Source organism: Anolis carolinensis, chromosome 5 (genome assembly GCF_035594765.1).
Source record: "Anolis carolinensis isolate JA03-04 chromosome 5, rAnoCar3.1.pri, whole genome shotgun sequence".
Lineage (NCBI taxonomy): Eukaryota > Metazoa > Chordata > Lepidosauria > Squamata > Dactyloidae > Anolis > Anolis carolinensis.
In genome coordinates this window covers 58,285,991-58,304,825 of record NC_085845.1, presented here as the reverse complement: position 1 = coordinate 58,304,825, position 18,835 = coordinate 58,285,991, and the positions used below count along the sequence as shown (strand labels likewise).

Genomic DNA, 18,835 nt, shown 5'->3' with positions numbered 1-18,835 from the left:
GCTTATATTTCGACTGGCTTATACTCAAGTATGTAGGTAATCAGAGTTGGACAATGTTGTCTTATTAGTCTTATTATTATCTTAAATAACTGTTTTATGTAAATATTCAAAAACATTTAATCTACTGATACCTCTAATATAATTTTATTGGCATGTATTTTTATTTTTGAAATTTGCTGCATTTCCCATTCTCGTCTTATACTTGAGTCAATACGTTTTTCCAGTTTTTTGTGGTAAAATTAGGTGCCTCAGCTTATATTCGAGTCGGCTTATACTCAAGTATAAGCCGACTCAAACATAAGCCCCCAGTGACACAGGGTTAAACCGCTGAGTTGCTGAACTTGCTGACCGAAAGGTCGGCGGTTTGAATCTGGGGAGTGGGGTAGGTCCCGCTGTTAGCCCCAGCTTCTGCCAAAAACATGCAAAATGTGAGTAGATCAATAGGTACCGTTCCAGCAGGAAGGTAATGGCGCTCGATGCAGTCATGCTGACCACACAATCTTGGAGGCGTCTACAGACGCCTTGGAGGCATCTTCGGCTTAGAAATGCCGGTAAGCACCAACCCCCAGAGTCCAACACAACTAGATTTAATGTCAGGGGAAAACTTTTACCTTTACCTTATACACAAATATATGTGTACTATTACTCCTAGTTGATGGTTAACTCCTCATGTAAGCCCTACCGGATGTTATACTATCATTACGAACTTCACATTTCTCATTAGAAAAGCATTTTTATCTTTCCAGAACTAATCTGGGAATAAAGGAATGTTAGCAAATAAAGATTCAGTAAGATGCTGCAGCTTTCCTATTTCTGTACGTACATTTTAGACTGCCTGCAAATGTTTTTGTGAATGCTATAGATAAATTAAAAAGCCTAACATCAGTGTATAAGAGAATTGTTAATTCTAGTGCAGTGTCAATTTGAAACTCCTAACAGGTAGCAATCAATATTTCAAGATTCTTAAGAACTTAGATACAAATGCTGCATACCTGCTTTGCTAAGCTAAAACAGAGTAGTTGATAGGTTGAATATCTTTTATCAAAAATGCATGGGTCTAGAAGCGGGTTGTTTTTTAGATTTTGGAATATACCTGTATACGTATAATGATATTGGAGTATTTCTTTGTTCTCATAGAAGATAAATAGTTATCTAGATCACTGCTTCGTAAACTGAGGGTCCCCACCCTAAATGAGCTAAGCTCAATATTGGGGTCACGAAAAATTTGGCAACAGTGAAAGGTTTCTGAACCCCACGCATTTACACAAATTATAGCAACAATATGCAGTTTACAGTAGACTCTGCAGAAGATGCTACAGCTGTACTTCACAAAAACTAAAATCAACTTGGTTTAACAAGCCTTGGAAATGCTTATTTATTATCTATGTATGTTTGATTTTTATACTTTTTAATATACCCGTATAGCTTCTGTTTCCTAAACATTTCTCAGGCAGAAAGTGAAAAAAAAGTTTAAGCCCTGATCTAGATAATAAAATTTTATGTGGTAAATCCCACTGATGTTAGTAGAGCCCAGTAGAGCTAAAAGTAGAGACTGAAGAGAGACTAAGAATCTGAAATGCTGGTTATTTGATGAATCTAGTGCTTGGTGCAAATCCATGCCTCTTGCCACTTCACAAACACTTTGCAAATGAACAAGCAGGACCACCCCAGCCATTCTGTTCACCTTGAAGGCAGAACTAGACACTAGCAGCAGTTGGGAGTTTTTCTGGATAAAGGAATCTCACTCTGTCTCGTCAAAATGGGCACCATTGGGATGAAAATTTATTTTCTATCTTCTCTGAAAACCTGGAACAGATAGGGAATGGAAAGCTGCCTATGTAACATTGGTTTTGTTTGTTTTTGTGTTACAAACAACTTGAGAAACTGCAAGTCGCTTCTGGTGTGAGAGAATTGGCCGTCTGCAAGGACATTGCCCAGGGGATGCCCGAATGTTTGATGTTTTACGATCCTGTGGGAGGCTTCTCTCATGTCCCCACATTGGGAGCAAGAGCTGACAGACGGGAGCCTACCCCACTCCTCAGATTTGAACATTGGCGGTAGTCCAGATTATGACTTTCCAAACAGTTACATGTGAATTTATAAATATTAGAAACTAATATAACCTCATTGTAAAGAGCGTTGATATAGAACATGTGGTTTGGAAATCAAAAGGAATAAGATTATGGGGAAAAAAAACTGTTGTTCAGGACAACTGGCTAGATTTTAAGGCCCATTTTAAATTGTGACAATATCGTAATCAAGTGTGAATAGGAAATGGTTGTGTAGTCATAAATCCAGCATCATAACTAGAATGGTGGTAGATTGATAATGCAGAGTGAATCATAAGTTCCTGCAACATTTCTAAGCAAGCATCAGCAGAATGAAAGGTTCAGGGAGAATACTTGATACAAATGAGCATTCTGGCCCATGGGAAGTTTAAGATCCTTGTATGGCAGTGCCCCCTATATTGGGACTGATGCTTGTATTCATTACTGGTCTTAGTAAGACTTCCCTTTTTGTGGAAGAAGTGAAGAATGCAGATACCTCCCCACTGTTAAGGAGTTGGTGATTTGGGGTAGCCTTCCTATCTCTCAGCTTTTTTTGGGGGGGGGGGGGATTGATTTAGTGGTGTAGGACAGAAGAGATTGATGAAAATTGCTAACCCAAATTCCATTGAAACTCTATTAAAGATCAGTATCTAATCTTGTAGCTTTGTGTCATCCCATTGTTTCTAACTTGCAGTGACTCAAAGGTGAATGTGTCACCTGTTTTCTTGACAAGATTCATTAAGAGCAAGTTTGCCTTTGAGCCTTTCTCTGCGGCTGAAAAGGTATGACTTACCCAAGGTCACCCAGTGGGCTTCCAAAGTTTGGAGGAAACTGTAACCTGGTCTCCATAGTCCAATGCTCAAACCACTACACTACATGGGCTCTCTAATATTATGTGCTTATTATATTTAGTTTTCATATGCTGATTCACTCACACCAATTCTCTCACACCAGAAGCGACTTACAGTTTCTCAAGTCACTCCTGACACGAAAAAATGCTGATTACAATTAAGTATTATATGTACTGAATAATTATCTCTTAGGACTTGACAGGAAGGAGCCATGGCAAGTAAAGTGGCATCAAAATGCTATACTTGTGTAGCGTGAATGAATACCAGCTCCAGTGTTTCCACTTGGCTCATTCACTGACCAAATGCGAGAAATGCAGAAATTTGTTCTGTAACAATTCATGAGTTCTGTCTTTTTTTTCAACACACATTAAACTTCTAGAGCGCATGTCTGCATACATCAATGAAAACCAAACCCAGCTGGTCATACAGAATGTTTAATGTTTCCTAATGAAATCATCACAGTAATAGGATTTTATTTTACTGTAATGATATGCAACTCTACCACACTAGTATAAATAAAAACATTGAGATCAATGTTTAATACAGCTCTAGGAAATATCACAGATTAACAAACTATGCATTCTTCATGAACCACCAACTAAATTGTTACGAACAAAAAAGATGCTAACATTCCTCCCCCCAAACACCACATCCTGTCCCAGCTTGAATAAGGCGCTGCAAATTTTTACATTATTATTAGTAGTTTTTGTTGCACAGTACAGGCACGCTTATTTCAGTTTCAGAATCTCGTGACGCATCTTGATGTGCCTGTAAGGGAAACTGATCAGGTAAGAAGAGCAAACAAAGTTTATTAGATCAGCACAATATAGATATGAAGTACTAAATGTGAAGATCTAACATTTAGATAAGACACATCAAGGGCATGAACTGCTATCCTTTCATGCTACAAAGGGCAGTCTGAGGGTACTGTATTGATATAATACACATAGAGTGAGTGTCCTAAGAGTAAAGTGGTTGGAGAGGAGTTTCAAAGCCTTAGAAAGTGGGACTTGGGGAAAGAATTTTTGGTTTAAGATGCACATGATTGGAGCCGAAATCAGATGAATCACACACAGCCCGGCCCATGGCTAATTATTTTTAATTTCAAGTCATGTTAGATGGATGAAAAAATCACAAGCGATCTCTTGAGTGGTTGACACAAAGGCCAAATTATCTTGACTAGCCAAAGGCTCCAATTGAACCATTATTCCAGTTTTATACCCCAGCAGAAAAGAAAAAAAGAGATGGATGGGTTCTTATATTATGAACATTTAATAAGCATTTTAAAACAATGATTTGGAGAAAACGTTGCCTTTTCCTCTAAGCGAAGATGCAATTTTCCATCAAAGGAAAGGAAGCTGAATCCAACCGGAGCCAAACTCATAGGATTTCACAACAAACCGTTGAGTTCAAGGCAAAAAGAAAAGTGTAACCACAGTGAACAATTAGTGAAAATCATCCCCAGATCTATGAAGTATTCGATAAAGAATGGGCAGAGTGTTTCAAACCAGCATTTCAGCCAGTTAGTAAATTTGTTTCCATGTCTTAAAAGCTCAACAAGAAAGAAACATGTTAACCTACTCTGGCAAGATGTGGAACAGCCAGGACATGAGCATAAATGCATGCAGGTTGGGCTTCTGGTTCTTTTTGCCTCTTTGACAGCAGCTTCCTTTGCTGCCTGGACAAGTTTTTGAGATTCCAAAGTATTAAACCGGTCTTATTAAATGAGGTAGGGTGCCACTGAGCAGGTATAAAGAGTCAGAAGCCACATTGTGCATGCCGAGGTTTCCGTGCAGCCCTCAGTCCTTCTAAATGTACACAATAAAATGTCTGAACAGTCTCCATGAATGCCCATTATGTTAAATGAGGTAAGCTTTGGGATGTCTGACTTCCAAATATTTTCACTTTTTTCCTTTTCGTTTAATCAATATTGAAATCATCTTGAGTCTTTAAGTCTGATTCAAAGAAATTTATAATTGGGACCAAAACACAACATAATGTTCCAGTTGTCAAGTAATTCCTGCTTGTGTATACTATAGATGAGATTTAAATCCTATACATCTTTTCAAGTAAGAAAAGACTAAAAGTTATCTTTTTGGCTGCTACATTTCAACATTCCTATTTTGAAAAAAAATTCATATGTCTGTAATTTAAATATTGGTATTCCTTACACTTTGCATTGTTTACATATGCTGGGTTTCTTAGCATTCCAGTTACTTGATTAAAAACAAACAGTAGTTATGGCAATCAAGTATCATTTGGGTTAGCAAGAAATACAAAACCCTTCCACGGCTAAGTTCTTGCTAATAAAAGGAGTCTTTGTATATAAAAATCATGTTATAAATGTAAAATTAACTGTTTGACTAAACTGTATTTAGTATATTTTAATCCATAAAAATATAAATAAAATCATGGTAAAATATCTGTATATCTAGTGCAACTTATGATTATATTTTTTTGATTTTTTTTTGTAGAAATGGGAAACTTAACTTGCTGAATCTTAATTGAGGGGGGAATCTCCAGTGTTTGAGCATGCAGTTGTTACTACATACACATTTATAGAGAACTGTTCCTGGTCTTAGTAGAATAGCAGTATCTTCCTTGTACTGCACAACATTGGTACATAAACCTTAGTGTTTTTAATAATACAAAAAATTGCATAAGCCCAGGTCACATTATTATCTTGCAAGAGAAACATTCTTCTTGAGACAGGTTTGGGCTGTTTATATTGCAGCTCACAAAGTGCCGGGTTCCTAACATGCTTTGTACAAGTTATTTTTACCTGTACGATCGTGGTTTTGCTGCAGAAAGTCCAAACTGCCACAAGAATTTCATGATAAATAAGCTCTAGGTTTAAATGGCACAAGAAACTTAATTCCTTCTTGTGATCAAACTCAGTAAGTCACAGTATATCTCAATATGAGAAACTACCATTTTGAAAGGACACACCAATTGCGAAGAGGCTGTTACAGCTCAGGAGAGAGAAAGAGGAAATTAAAAAAAGAAATGTTCTGGAATGTAAAAGAGGCGATGTGGAATATAACTATGCATTTCACAAGTCAACACAACAACCGTCTATGGTATAAAGAAGAAATTATTCCAGTTTCCAAAAGATGGCTCAATTCAAAACAATCCCTCCAGAAATAGGGACTAACCAACAATTTTTTCAACGGTGAAACAGCAGGATAAAGACTGGATACTTTTGTCCTCTGACATAAGTTCCCATTGCACCATCATGGCACATCTAGCAACCCAGAATGCATCCAGTGCGGGACTGCAGAACTTGTCTCTTTCTCCTCTTTGTTAGTGTGAGGAATGTCCTTTCCCCATCTTTCCTCTTTTTCTTAAACCAATTCCTTAATTCCAGTTGCATGTTCACCTTAAGACCAGCTTTCCTTCTGCATTGCCAAGCAATGCCCCATGCTAAAGTGTTGTGCTATTCAACAAATGAACCTCCTCTTCACTTTCCTCTCTCTCCTCGGTTATTGGGTTCAGTTGAACATTATTGATGCGGGGTCTTGGTTTGCCATCTGGGCCATATGACGGAGGATATCTTTTTTTGTTATAATGCCAAGGAGGCGTCTGAAAAGAGACACAAAAAAGAGAGGATTAAATCAAAGAAAAAGAAGTCAATTAAACTAATCTGAAGACAAATCTTTCTGACGACAGGAGCAGAACACAGTAAAGCCTAATTTTCTTACTGTGGGAAAGCCATTTTATTGTCATCAAAGTAACCATCATTTTGTTAAAAATGACAGCAGTATATTCTGATATTAAAAAGAACAGCCACTAACTGTTACCCAGTTTCATGGTAATCCAAGTAAACAGAAGTCAAGCCTCAACCCACATATTATTTTTTTGTTCTTGATTATCATATCCCAACAAAAAAAAGTAACAAAGGAAGGGGGCGCGAATAAGAGGAATTGATACCATTACCAAAGGAAAGTATGGTTGAATCTAGCCAAACTCAAAATTGTGTAAGAGTTCAATTTTGAGGTGCTGTTCAGCATAACCTATTGGTTTGGGTATCTTCATAAGAGCACATGCGGATAGGTTTAGAGAACAGATGATTAGCAGTGAAGATGTTTTAAGTCGATTGAAAACAATGAAACCATATATTTAGACTTTTCCCCAGATTTAGAAACAGTGCTCTTATGATCAAGATCTTACTATAGTACACCAAGGAGTAAAGCTGTCCTAAAAGGTATTATCACGGGAGAAGCAGAAAGAAAGAGCTTCTGACTTGTTATTTTGGTTAGTAGTTTTCATTGTAATTTTCTCTTAAAGAGGATGCATGAAACACTTGTGAAGTATTAGAATAGTATATAAGTTCAGTTAGTATGTAAGCAGTTAAAGTGGGAAGGCAGGTTTTGATAGCAGCTACTACTATAAAGCAGAGACCAGAATCTGGCAGGGAATTTAGCAAAAGGATGGACAATGGACACTAGTATCAAAGATTCCAGTATTATTTAGGAAGTAAAGTTATTTCCAGCAATCACTTCAGACAAGTGACTGTACCACTGGATTCAGAGCTATAAATATGTCCTGATTCAGAAGTTAAAACTAAAAGGTTCTTAGATTGAATAGTAACTAATGTTTAAACTATCGACCCCATACACACAGCACTTTAACGTATTTTACACAGTTTCACAAAACTTGTGATAAAAAGAATGGGTATACCCTGATACCTCTGGGAACAGCAAAATTTCTGTCTTTAAAATCTCTTCCCAACTTCCTTTCATAACATTCTCTTTTAATTTACAGCTTGTGTTTTTACTTAGTGTGTTTTCCAAAAAGACATTTCATTTCATTCATATTTCAAATATACACTATGTTCTAATGTAACCTCATATATGTCGTTTTGTTGTTGTTCAGATGTTGTAAGAACCCTGAACAATTCACAAGTTTCATGCTTCCTGGTGTCTAAATTTTCTAATGAGGAGATCTGATATATCTAATCACCAAGGGTTCGACGTGCTGCTTTAGTTGCTCGAGATGCTCTAATATATTCTTCTTTGTGATGATCCCCAAGACAATCCTGAAACAGATCATGTTATGCTAATAACTGGGTGTGAAATCAAACAAAACAAAAAAACTCTAATCATGAGGAAGCTTAGCATGGAAAAGTAAAATGAGCACAGAAGGAAGAAATGCAAATAATGAAAAGGTCCACTGAAGATGATTTGAGAGTCAGCACTTTTTTCTTAAGGAAATAAAATGTACTGTGATGGTTTAAAAGGCATATTAAATCTAGGACAGAAAACTAAGCAGTTGAACAAATTTATATGTTCCCTTTGGCTATAAATATAAGATACAAGAACAAGGGTAATTTCTGGCCCTAGAAATGTGAATTTTTACAAACACAAGGGGTCCATCTTTAGTCTCTCTTTTTCTCACTTTCAATCATACTTCCTAAAGCACATTCTATGTATATAAATATTGCTCCCCACCTCCAGACAGTCTTGATTCTGTCTCTGAATAGTGTTTCATCAAATGTATATACACTTTGGTTTATTATTATTATTATTATTATTATTATTATTATTATTATTTAAAAATAATTGGAAAAGGGAAGTCAGAAAGTGAGTTGCTGTGATTTTTCTGGGCTGAATGGCCATGTTTCAGAAGCATTTTCTCCTGACGTTTTGCCCACATCTATGGCAGGAATCCTGATAGGTAGTGAGGTATATTGGAAACCAAGCAAAGATTTCTATATCTGTGGAAGATCCAGAGTTGGGTGCCGGGCTGTGGTGCAGGCTGGTTAGTAGCCAGCTGCAATAAATCACTATGACCAAGAGGTCATGAGTTCGAGGCCAGCCCGTGTAGGAGTGAGCACCCGACAATTAAAATAAAAAATAGCCCTGCTCGTTGTAAGACAGTTGCATCTGTCAAGTAGGAAAATTTAGGGACCGCTTATGCGGGGAGGCTAATTTAACTGATTTACAACACCAGATGAGGAAATACTCCTTCAAAAAAGGACTCGTCGTCACAGTGGATGATGAAGCAGCAGCTCCTCCTGTTGCTGGAATCGAGCATATACTCACAAAGCCAGAAGCTGGGAAGTTAAAAAGCCTGTGTGTCTGTCTGTCTGTGTGTTGTTTGTTTAATGGCATTGAATGTTTGCCATATATGTACATTGTGATCCGCCCTGAATCCCCTTCGGGGTGAGAAGGGCGGAATATAAATACTGTAAATAAATAAAGAAATAAAGAAATAAAGAACACTTGTATGTTGGGAGGCAAGTGTGAATGTTGTAATTAATCACCTTGACTAATATTGAATGGCCTTGCCAGCTTCAAGGCCTGGCATGTGGAGAATTTCAACAGAAAGGAGGATACCATGAAAATGAACAAAATCTGACTACCAGTATTTAAAAAACTCTAAAATCGGAACAGTTAATAAAGAACAACACTCTGAAAATGGGAATTCCAGACATGAATCAATCAGGCGCAGCTAACCTCTCCGAACAAAGGATTCCCCAGACAGGAAACAGACAGGTCTTGAAGCTGGCAAGGCCATTAAATGCTAATCAAAGCGATTAATTACAACATTCATACTTGCTTCCAACAGACAAGAGTTCCTTCCCCCACCTTGAACCTTCCACAGATATATGAACCCTCCATTGTTTAGTTTCCAATATACTTCACAACCTCTGAGGGTGCCTGCCATTGATGTGGGTGAAACGTCAGAAGAAAATGCTTCTGAAACATGGCTATACATCCTGGAAACCTCACAGCAACGCAGTGATTCCGGCCATGAAAGCCTTCAACAACACATTGAAGTCAGAAAGAATTGGGAGCTGGTTGTACATGTCTTATAGAAACATTCTGGAAAAAGGAAACTTTGTAGACAAGCATAATTCTGCAATATACTAAAGCCCACATACTGATCCCTGCCTAGTTCTTTCTTGATGTTTAGAAAGACCTGTGGCCACACTACTAGTATACAGTATCTTCAATCTTTTCACATAACCCATAAGAATGTAAAACTTTGAGGAAAAGAAAGCTAAGATGTGCAGGATACTGCGTATGTAAAATAATTTGATGGAACACTAAATTTATATAGTCGCAATAAAATGCAAAAAACATTTGCTCCATATTGTTTAAAAGCAAATAGCAACATCAAAACTCAGAACTAAGAAACTTCTAACCCCCAAACTGGACACAACCTTGTCCTCTTGAGATATCCAGAAATTGTTAAGAATTTCTTACTGTCCCAGAAGTTATCATCTCTTTCCTATAAAGGTATATCCAGAGATGATGGTCTAGTCGCATCATTAGTACTATTCGGGGGAGACATTGACTTGAACGGGCCTGTCCCAATATATATTGGCTTGAACGGGCCTGTCCAAATTGAACTTAACTTGAAATTTAGCCCAAAACTTGAATTTTGCTTTAAAACTAAATAAATGCATAGCATTCCTTTAAATGATTTTGCTTATGTATGGGTCAACCTCTAAAACTGACAAGTGCAATGAAAGCTGGCTATTATTAAAGCTATCTAATGCAAAGGAACAATAAGCTTAAGCAAGAAAACAAACATGGAAATCACAGAGCAGCTGATTAACAAAGAAAGTATTTTTCTTCTATTTTTTATAAGAATGCATTAAGGAATTAAATACTGGAATGCCTTTATAATGTAACTATGTTTTTATGACATACCAGATACTTTCTATTGTGTGTATCGTACTCTCCTATAGCTCTTTTATCATACAACAGCATATAATTCCTGACTACAGTTGAATCTCTCTATTACTGGATGCTAGGTTAGTAGAAAAGGAAATAGTAAAGTAAGTGAGGAAACTGTAATAGGGAGTAACAACTAGATCGAACCCAATATGCTTTAACTGATAAATAACAAAACTGATGTCTGATAAGAAAAAGTTAGGCATTAGAATCATACAGCAAAACATACTGCACATAGTCCTTAGTGCATTTAAGTCAGAAAAGAAATACTGAAGTTTCACTTTAATTTATACCCGATTTATACCCTGCCTTTCTCTACCCCGAAGAGGACTCAAGGTGGCTTTAACAATATTTAATATTGTATCAGATAATATAATGTAAAATACCATACATTGCAACAATGCCATGCATAACCATATTGCCATTTTTATCTGAATTGAAAACAACTTCTCCCTTACACTCTACATGAAGCACTATTTTTGAAAAATTCACTGCAGGATGATATAAGGATGCCAAGTCCCAAAAATCTAATGTGAAATCTCAAATATAAATTGTTTACAAGGAAAAAATGGTTCTCTTTATTATTATTTGTGCCATGTGCATGCACATATTTCACATGGAACTTTTTCCAGATTCCTTTCATTTCCAGATAGCACTGAGAAAATCTTTTTGAAACCCTAGAAATCCAGTGCCATCCAGTGCAAACAACACTGAGTGAATTGCACCAGTGGTTTGATCCAATACAGAACTTTCCTTGCATGTGCCATATGAGAGGTAGGAACCCACAAATCTCCCATTCTATGAGCAAGGAGCTTCTCTTTTGAATTGCTCCCAATTCATAGATTCTGAATGGCAAAGTTCTTTCAATGGAAGTCTGCAAAGTTCACAGTGTGAGCCACAAAGTAACAGCTCGAACCAGCTCTGGAACATAATAATTCCACAGATCAAGTTGAAGATGCTCATATATTTCAGCAGTATACTATTATTGGAAGAAAGTTAGACTAGATATTATAGATATGAAAGGGAAAATCCGCATGGAGTTTCTGCTTTCAGAAGTTCCATGTGTCTTGTAAAATTAAGTTTCTCACTCACTCATTAATGTCTACATAATACCATGTAAATAACTGAAGTATCGACAGGAACAAAACTTCAAAACCTGTACATGCCTTTTTCTCTTACCTAAATGCACAAAGACTCTACAAGCTATGAAAAAATCTAGAGGAGAGATGGACAAAATCTTGTCATATGTTATTCAACTGCAACAACCAATATTGTTCATACGGTCTAGGACTGATGGAAGCTGTAGTCCAAAAACATCTGGAGACATGTGCTTTCTCCACTCCAACTCTGTAAGCATTTTATGCACAAGAACTCAAAGGAGAGGGCACTATACGTCAATAAAGAGATACTGAGAAATTGTGCAGCTCATCTGTATGACTATCTTCACTGAAAAATTGCGTATTTAATGTCAGTAGATATATCTTTTAACATATCCAACACTTTCTTCATTATGGAGAAAACCAAGAAGATGAGACTATCTTTTCTTGGTCACAAATGTATCAAATACTTATTTTAAGTTGAGTGAGGTCAAGCCACAGGAAATTTGGGTAGCCCAAAATGGGAAATAAATCAAATTGAGCATGGGGAGAGGTGTAAAAACAAGAGGATTTATTGTAAAAACCCTGTTGTGTTGGGACAGTGGGGTCACGATTAACACTTTTAACAAACTTTAGGATACTCAATGTTTGAAAAACAAAGAAAACTAACACTCTTCAATCTTTTGAGAATGAAACCACTGGACTCACCCATTGTGTGTTACAAGACACTGCCTGAGGCCGAGTTTGCGGAAAATATCCACCACGATCTCCATTGGTGTGTGATCTGTTACAGTAAAAGGGCTCATGTCAAGAATGCTTCTAAGCTTCAATGGCCGAGGGCTTTCTGCTGGAAGCGAAGGGGTATGTTGGGCAAAACAGACCCTGGAACTGCCCACAATGCCTTCCTGTTTCTTTCGGGCACTTTCTGTATTTAGCACAAGGAAAGAAAAATAAATTGAGGAACCTGACTCCCAGAATATGCATCATAAAAGCAGAAACAAGTATGTAATCTATTAAAGGATGAATCAAAGCCTTCCAGAAAAGAACTGATTTGCTCTGTCATCTCAAGAAAGGTGAGCTAAACTGAAAAGAAAAGGTAGGGCAGAGGATCTGCCATATCACACTTCATCATAATTCTTCGCATTTTATGAGAAAGTGGGAAACATAAAAACAAAATCAACCTACAAAATGGCTGTGATCATGTGTGCTTTTCAAATACCATGCCTCTAGCACTATATTCATGCAATTCTGTAAAATTCTTTGTGATGACTTTCAAATGTATTAGCATGAGGACAATGACACAGACACTCAGAATACTAAAAACAAACACAATTACCTATTGCAATAGTCAAATCTCTCCTTAAAGCAAATCCCACTAGCCTTTGGGACTCTTTTGACATGATAACAGGGAAACCATTATAGCTGGTTTCATTTATCAAATTTTCTATATCATCCACTGTCATGTTATCTTGTGTGAGCACTGCCAGGGGTGCTTCATTTCTTCGAGGTCTCATGACGTCTGCGGCCAGTGTCGTGTGGGTAAACTCTTCCTTGGCGTCCAAGAAGGGATATCCATTCAGACGAATGTGTGCTTCGTAGATACCTTCTCTGCCAAAGGCATCTCCTACCCACTTGCTTGTCATGACTGCAGCCATGAGTGGCACAATGTATTCTAGCCCGCCTGTTAACTCAAAGACAATAACCACCAGAGACACAGTCATCCTTGTCACTCCACCTGAAAGGGAAAAATATATATAATTATCTATATGTTTTCTCAATATGTTCTTGTGAAGAATCCCTGGTTATAGAGTTGTTCTCAGATAACAAGACATTCAGCACAAGGCTTTAACATGACATAGCTCTTCAGTAACACTGATGGAGAAAAGGTGCAATGCCAATAAAAGGAATTACGAAGGGAATTATGAAAAAATAAATGTGGATTTTTGTAACTGATGGAGTTAACAATTATTTAACCCAATACTATAATTAATCCTAAAGACATTCAGCACAAGGCTTTAACATGACATAGCTCTTCAGTAACACTGATAGAGAAAAGGTGTAATGCAAATAAGAGGAATAATGAAGGAAATTATGACAAATTCAATGTGGCTTTTTGTAACTGACAGAGGTAAACAATTATTTAACAGAATACTATAATTAATCCTTTTTGGTTACAATCTTCTAGGTCAGTGGTTCTCAAAGTATGCTTCATGAAGCCCTTGGGGCACCATGGAGCATACTGAGGGGCTCCTCCACGCTTCCCTCTATCCTCCTCCTCCTTCCCCCAAGCGTCCCCTCCTCTTTCCTACTCCTCTCCCTCTCCCACCTCACTTGCTGCCAAAAGCCTTTTTCTCTCAGCCCCCTCACACTCAGACCAGACCATTTTCCTCAGGCCTTCCTTGCTTCTAAAACCCTATTGCCTTCCCACCACTCTGGGGGGGGGGGGGGGGTTGTTTGTGCTTTTCCTGTAAGGTAGTAGGGAGTTGAACTGGATGCCCCCTGGGGTTGCTGCGATGATGATGATGATGATGATGATGGGAAAGGCTGAGTGGCCATCTGTTGGGGGTGCTTTGATTGTGCTTTTCCTACATGGCAGAAGTGGGTTGGACTGGATGGTCCCGGGAGTGTTCCACTGAAATACTGTTAAGTTTATATTGGTTAAATTTGTTCTTTATTTAAAATATTGTATTGTTCTATCTTTTCTTTCCTTCTTTTTGCACTACAAATGAGATAATTGCAGTGTGCATAAGAATTGGTTCATGTATTTTGTCAATTAGTTGATACAAACACTGTTCATCCATCTACCACTGGCTCAGCCCATATGTCAAATTTTAAATGTGTCAAAAAGTTTGCCCATGCCTGATATATATACATAATATAATACAATATAATATAAATTAATATATATAAACATTTCTTGGGGCTCCACAATAAACTTTTGCTTCAAAAAGGGCTCCACAGCTGAAACAGTTTGAGAACCCCTATTCTAGGAAAATGTCAGGAACCAGGTCTCATTAACATTAAAAGCACTTCCTTCTAGCAGAGCTACACATGTCTGCATTTAGTCTCAATGCAGGGAATGCCGGGATCTATTCAAAAGGCAGAGCTATAAAACAGCAAAAGATGTGCTGATGTCTGCGAAAACAAATTTGAAGAACTGGCTTTTTGTATCAATACTAATCCCAACTCTGACTCAGGTTCAATCCAAGTCCCACCCAAGTCATGTCATATTTAAAATTGTTGTGGTGTCAGTTGTTTATTGAATCCCCCCCCCCCCCCAAAAAAAAACCCCAGGAAGAATCACCAGTACATGAACAGAAGAGAAGTCCATTGTCACCATGCCTTTGATCATTAAATCTATTCAATAATGTAATTAAGATAGATAGATAGATAGATAGATAGATAGATAGATAGATAGATAGATAGATATCCGCTGTGTCATGATTTAGTTACCTAAGCATGCAGCTGCACCAACCATAGCATAGAGGCCTGGTGTTATACAGTCTGCTCCGACCTCACACCACTCCTTGAAGATAAACCAATCATGGTGATAGTAAGCAAGCTGCTCCACCGCAATTCCCACAATTCTCCCAGCTATTGCTCCAACTGCCATACTAGGTATGAACAAGCCTGAAGGAACCTAAGAGAAAGACATTGTAGAATAAGTCTTCAAAATATATCTGTGGAGCATTTGGCTGCCTGCAAGATTTTAGAATGACAAGGTGGCAGGAGGAATAAGAAAGATGTGAACATAGCGGCACAATAGTAATTTTCAGAAGAGCTGTAGCTTCAAATGATTTTTTTCATTAATACTGGTCTTCTGGTGGTATTCTTGGGAGTTAAAAACACTCGAGAAAGACTGAATTACATATGTCTTGAGACCCTTGCAAGTAGTCTTTCCACAATACTTTCAGCTCTTGGGTCTTCCAGAAACCAACCCCAGAGAAACAGGCTGTTTGGAATAAGCAGCCCCTTTTCATGATAAGAACCACAAAATCAGCCTGTCTGCCTTACTTTTTAACCAATGTACAACTTGAATAAAAGTGCACCACGCTTGTATAATCGACCACTACATTAGGACAGCGCAACAACCAAATCTGGTCTATGTGTTTCACTACCTCTCATCTCCTTTCTTCTGATGGAAAGTTTAATGGAGAAATAATTGAAGACTTTTCCTAGAATTCTCCTTAAGTAAAGCCCCAGGAATATCTGTGAAACATCACCTGCCTCATGGCAGGATAAGGAGTCAAGTGAGGCACTGCTGTAATAGGGGCAGTCGTTCTGAACTCACATACCTAGGCAGCAGAGACTGATATATTGAGTCAATGAAAAGAACAACTACAGCTGGGAAGAGATTTTTAACAGCTCTAGGGATCTAGCGATATTACTGGTACTGTCATCAAAAACACTCAAAACAGAGATACATGAGCAACACAACTCCTTTATGGAGACACATATTTTATCATGTATCCTTACCCAAATAGCTGCCTCCCAATGCTCCAGTAAATAGTTCTTTTTAAACATAATCAACCTTATTAAAGCTAGCACATTGTCAGAGCACAGGTTTCCTCAAAAAGGTTTCATAGATGGAAAGTTTTTCCACTGAAAATTTTATTTTCCATGACCACCACTCACCACCTCAACAAAAATTACAAACCGCCTGCATTTTAAATATTTTCTTAAAGGTACATTTAACATTTCATTAAATTTGGTTTCATATGCTGTCGAAGGCTTTCATGGCCTTAATCACTAGGTTGCTGTGAGTTTTCCGGGCTGTATGGCCATGTTCCAGAAGCATTCTCTCCTGACGTTTTGCCCACATCTATGGCAGGCATTCTCAGAGGTTGTGAGGTATTGGAAACTAGGCAAGTGGGGTTTATATATCTGTGGAATATTCAGGGTGGGAGAAAGAACTCTTGTCTGCCTAAGGCAAGTGTGAATGTTGCAACTGGCCAGCTTGATTAGTGTTGAATAGTCTAGCAGCTTCAAAGCCTGGCTATTTCCTGTCTGGGGGAATCCTCTGTTGGGAGGTGTTAACTGGCCCTGATTGTTTCTTGTCTAGAATTCCATTTTTTCTAGAAGTTAACACTCATGATGAAACAACTGTAGTGATCAGTGAAACAAGAGAGCAGGGCTCCTGTAGATTAAATAATTATGTAGTTTGCATGTAAGGTATACCTTCAGAAATACCCAAATTTTAAAGAGGCTGTGGCCAACTGTGACCCCACGCAAAGATATTTTGAGGTTACAACCAGCCATCATGATCAATAGTAAGCCATTGTGGGAGTTTCTCCACAAACATCTGGAAGCCCACATTTGTGAACACATTTGTTAAAGGTACAGAAAGCCTGTTTTCTCTCTCCCTTTATATTGGCCACTTTACAGACAATCCAAAGTTAGAACCAACATAAAATTCATGATAGCATTAATTACCTATAGTTATAACTTTTAAGTTACATAGCCATGATCATCATCCACATTTTCAGAAATCCAACATTAACTGCTTTTTTAAAAAGCTTATTAAATATTTAACAAAGGCAGAGAGAGGGCTCTTGCAATAGTTTAACATTCCATAATAGCAAATCCAGCCTGAAATCAGCCTTTCCCAAACTACGTAGTTTATGGTAAAAGAGAACATAGTCGTTATTGTTTTCTTTATTTGAAGTCTTTATCGTCCAAACCTCTGAGAACTTGCAGTCTTCTGATTTCTGACGGAATTATCAACAAGCTATTATTTGACAGTCATAGCAGAGTAAACCGAGTGTCACATGTCATCTGTTATAAAATAGCTGGTTAATGAATAGCGTAAAGTGAAAGCCTAAGGACATTTTATCAACTCTAAGGAAAAGTAGAAATGGAAACACTCACTGAAGTGTTATCTGCTTACTGCTCTTCCCACTCTTTTAAAAGCCTTCCCTAATCTGGTATCTCCACGTCTTGGACTATAACTAGCAGCACTGCAGCTAACTGGCTCAGGAAGCAAATACGCAGAAAGTCTAAACCATCCTCTGAGCTGAGGGTGCCAGCTCAGAGATGGTTTAACCTTCTTTACATACATGCAATTCTTTTCATGTCTTCTTATAAATATATCCCACTGAGCTTAATGAGACTGACTGTCATGTAAGCATGTACAAGACTGCAAGAGGATATTTGGACAGGAAGATAAAAATGGGGAAGGGGAAAGAACAGTAACCAGGCAAATGTTGTATAATATCTTACCTTGATGCCAAAGGTGAAAACGGTCATTATAATCTTAAATATAAGTGCTAAACACAGCTGCCATATAGCTGAATACACCGCAGTGCCTGCTGGACTATCAGGGATATCATCTACTATTTTACTGACGTTCATGTTGTTTCTGTAATTACAAAGGGAGGAAGATTCCAAGGGGCCACAGTCTGTGAAGAGTTCCTTAATAAGCTCACTGGTGTTGACTCGGGTGTACGGATTTGGAAAAGCAATGACAGCCGTTATCGCTGCTACAATAATGACCTCCAGAACTGGGTACTTTCCGAACTTGGTCGATTTGCGTCTACGACACCAAGCAATGTTTGCACGAATGAAAAAGGCTCCCCAGAGCCCCCCAAACACACCCAGCAGTATGAATGGTAACAGTTCAAACAAGTACCACGGAGTATGATATTCCACATAGAAAAGAACTAGCCGACTGTTGCCAAAAGGATTGATTGATCTCAAAACAAATGCAGCAACCAACGCAGCAAAAAATGATCGCCACAAAGTTTTCAGGGGAAAGTAGTAACTGACCTATACAAGAAACACAAAGGAAACGGGTTAAGTGTGGAAATTTTGTTTTCATCTCAACTTACAATAGTTAAATGAGCATATATATTGTCTAAAAGAGGAACTGTGCACTGTTAATTTGCATTTTCCCCAACATCGCTTGTAACATGAGGAAAATGATTTACATTACATTAAAACTACAAAAATGCTTTGATGCTCTGCCAATTTTCAAAATCAAACAATTTTGCAAAACGAGGCAAGGCAGAACCAGTTTTAGTTTCTGAAGCTATTTACAACGTGATGCGGTGGCGAAAAAAGCCAATGGGATTTTGACCTGCATAAATAAGATTATAGCGTCTAGATCCAGGGAAGTCATGCTACTCCTCTATTCTGCCTTGGTCAGACCACACCTG

General features: G+C 37.9%; 1 protein-coding gene across 4 annotated transcripts in view; it reads right to left on the bottom strand.

Moving 5' to 3' along the window:
- Window positions 1-3,317: 3,317 nt before the first annotated feature.
- clcn3 (chloride voltage-gated channel 3) overlaps window positions 3,318-18,835 on the bottom strand; it is a 76,552-nt gene continuing 61,034 nt past the window's right edge. For 2 of the 4 annotated variants that reach the window (XM_003223709.4, XM_008115215.3), the window contains 6 exons: window positions 17,901-18,446; window positions 15,135-15,321; window positions 13,018-13,416; window positions 12,390-12,606; window positions 7,862-7,937; window positions 3,318-6,481 (listed from right to left, as the gene is read on the bottom strand). In XM_003223709.4, coding sequence (XP_003223757.1) covers window positions 6,323-6,481; window positions 7,862-7,937; window positions 12,390-12,606; window positions 13,018-13,416; window positions 15,135-15,321; window positions 17,901-18,446 — 1,584 coding nt within the window. In that variant the 3' untranslated portion in view covers window positions 3,318-6,322. The remainder of the gene's footprint in view (window positions 6,482-7,861; window positions 7,938-12,389; window positions 12,607-13,017; window positions 13,417-15,134; window positions 15,322-17,900; window positions 18,447-18,835) is intronic. The other 2 variants (XM_008115216.3, XM_003223707.4) reach the window with 1 other exon arrangement.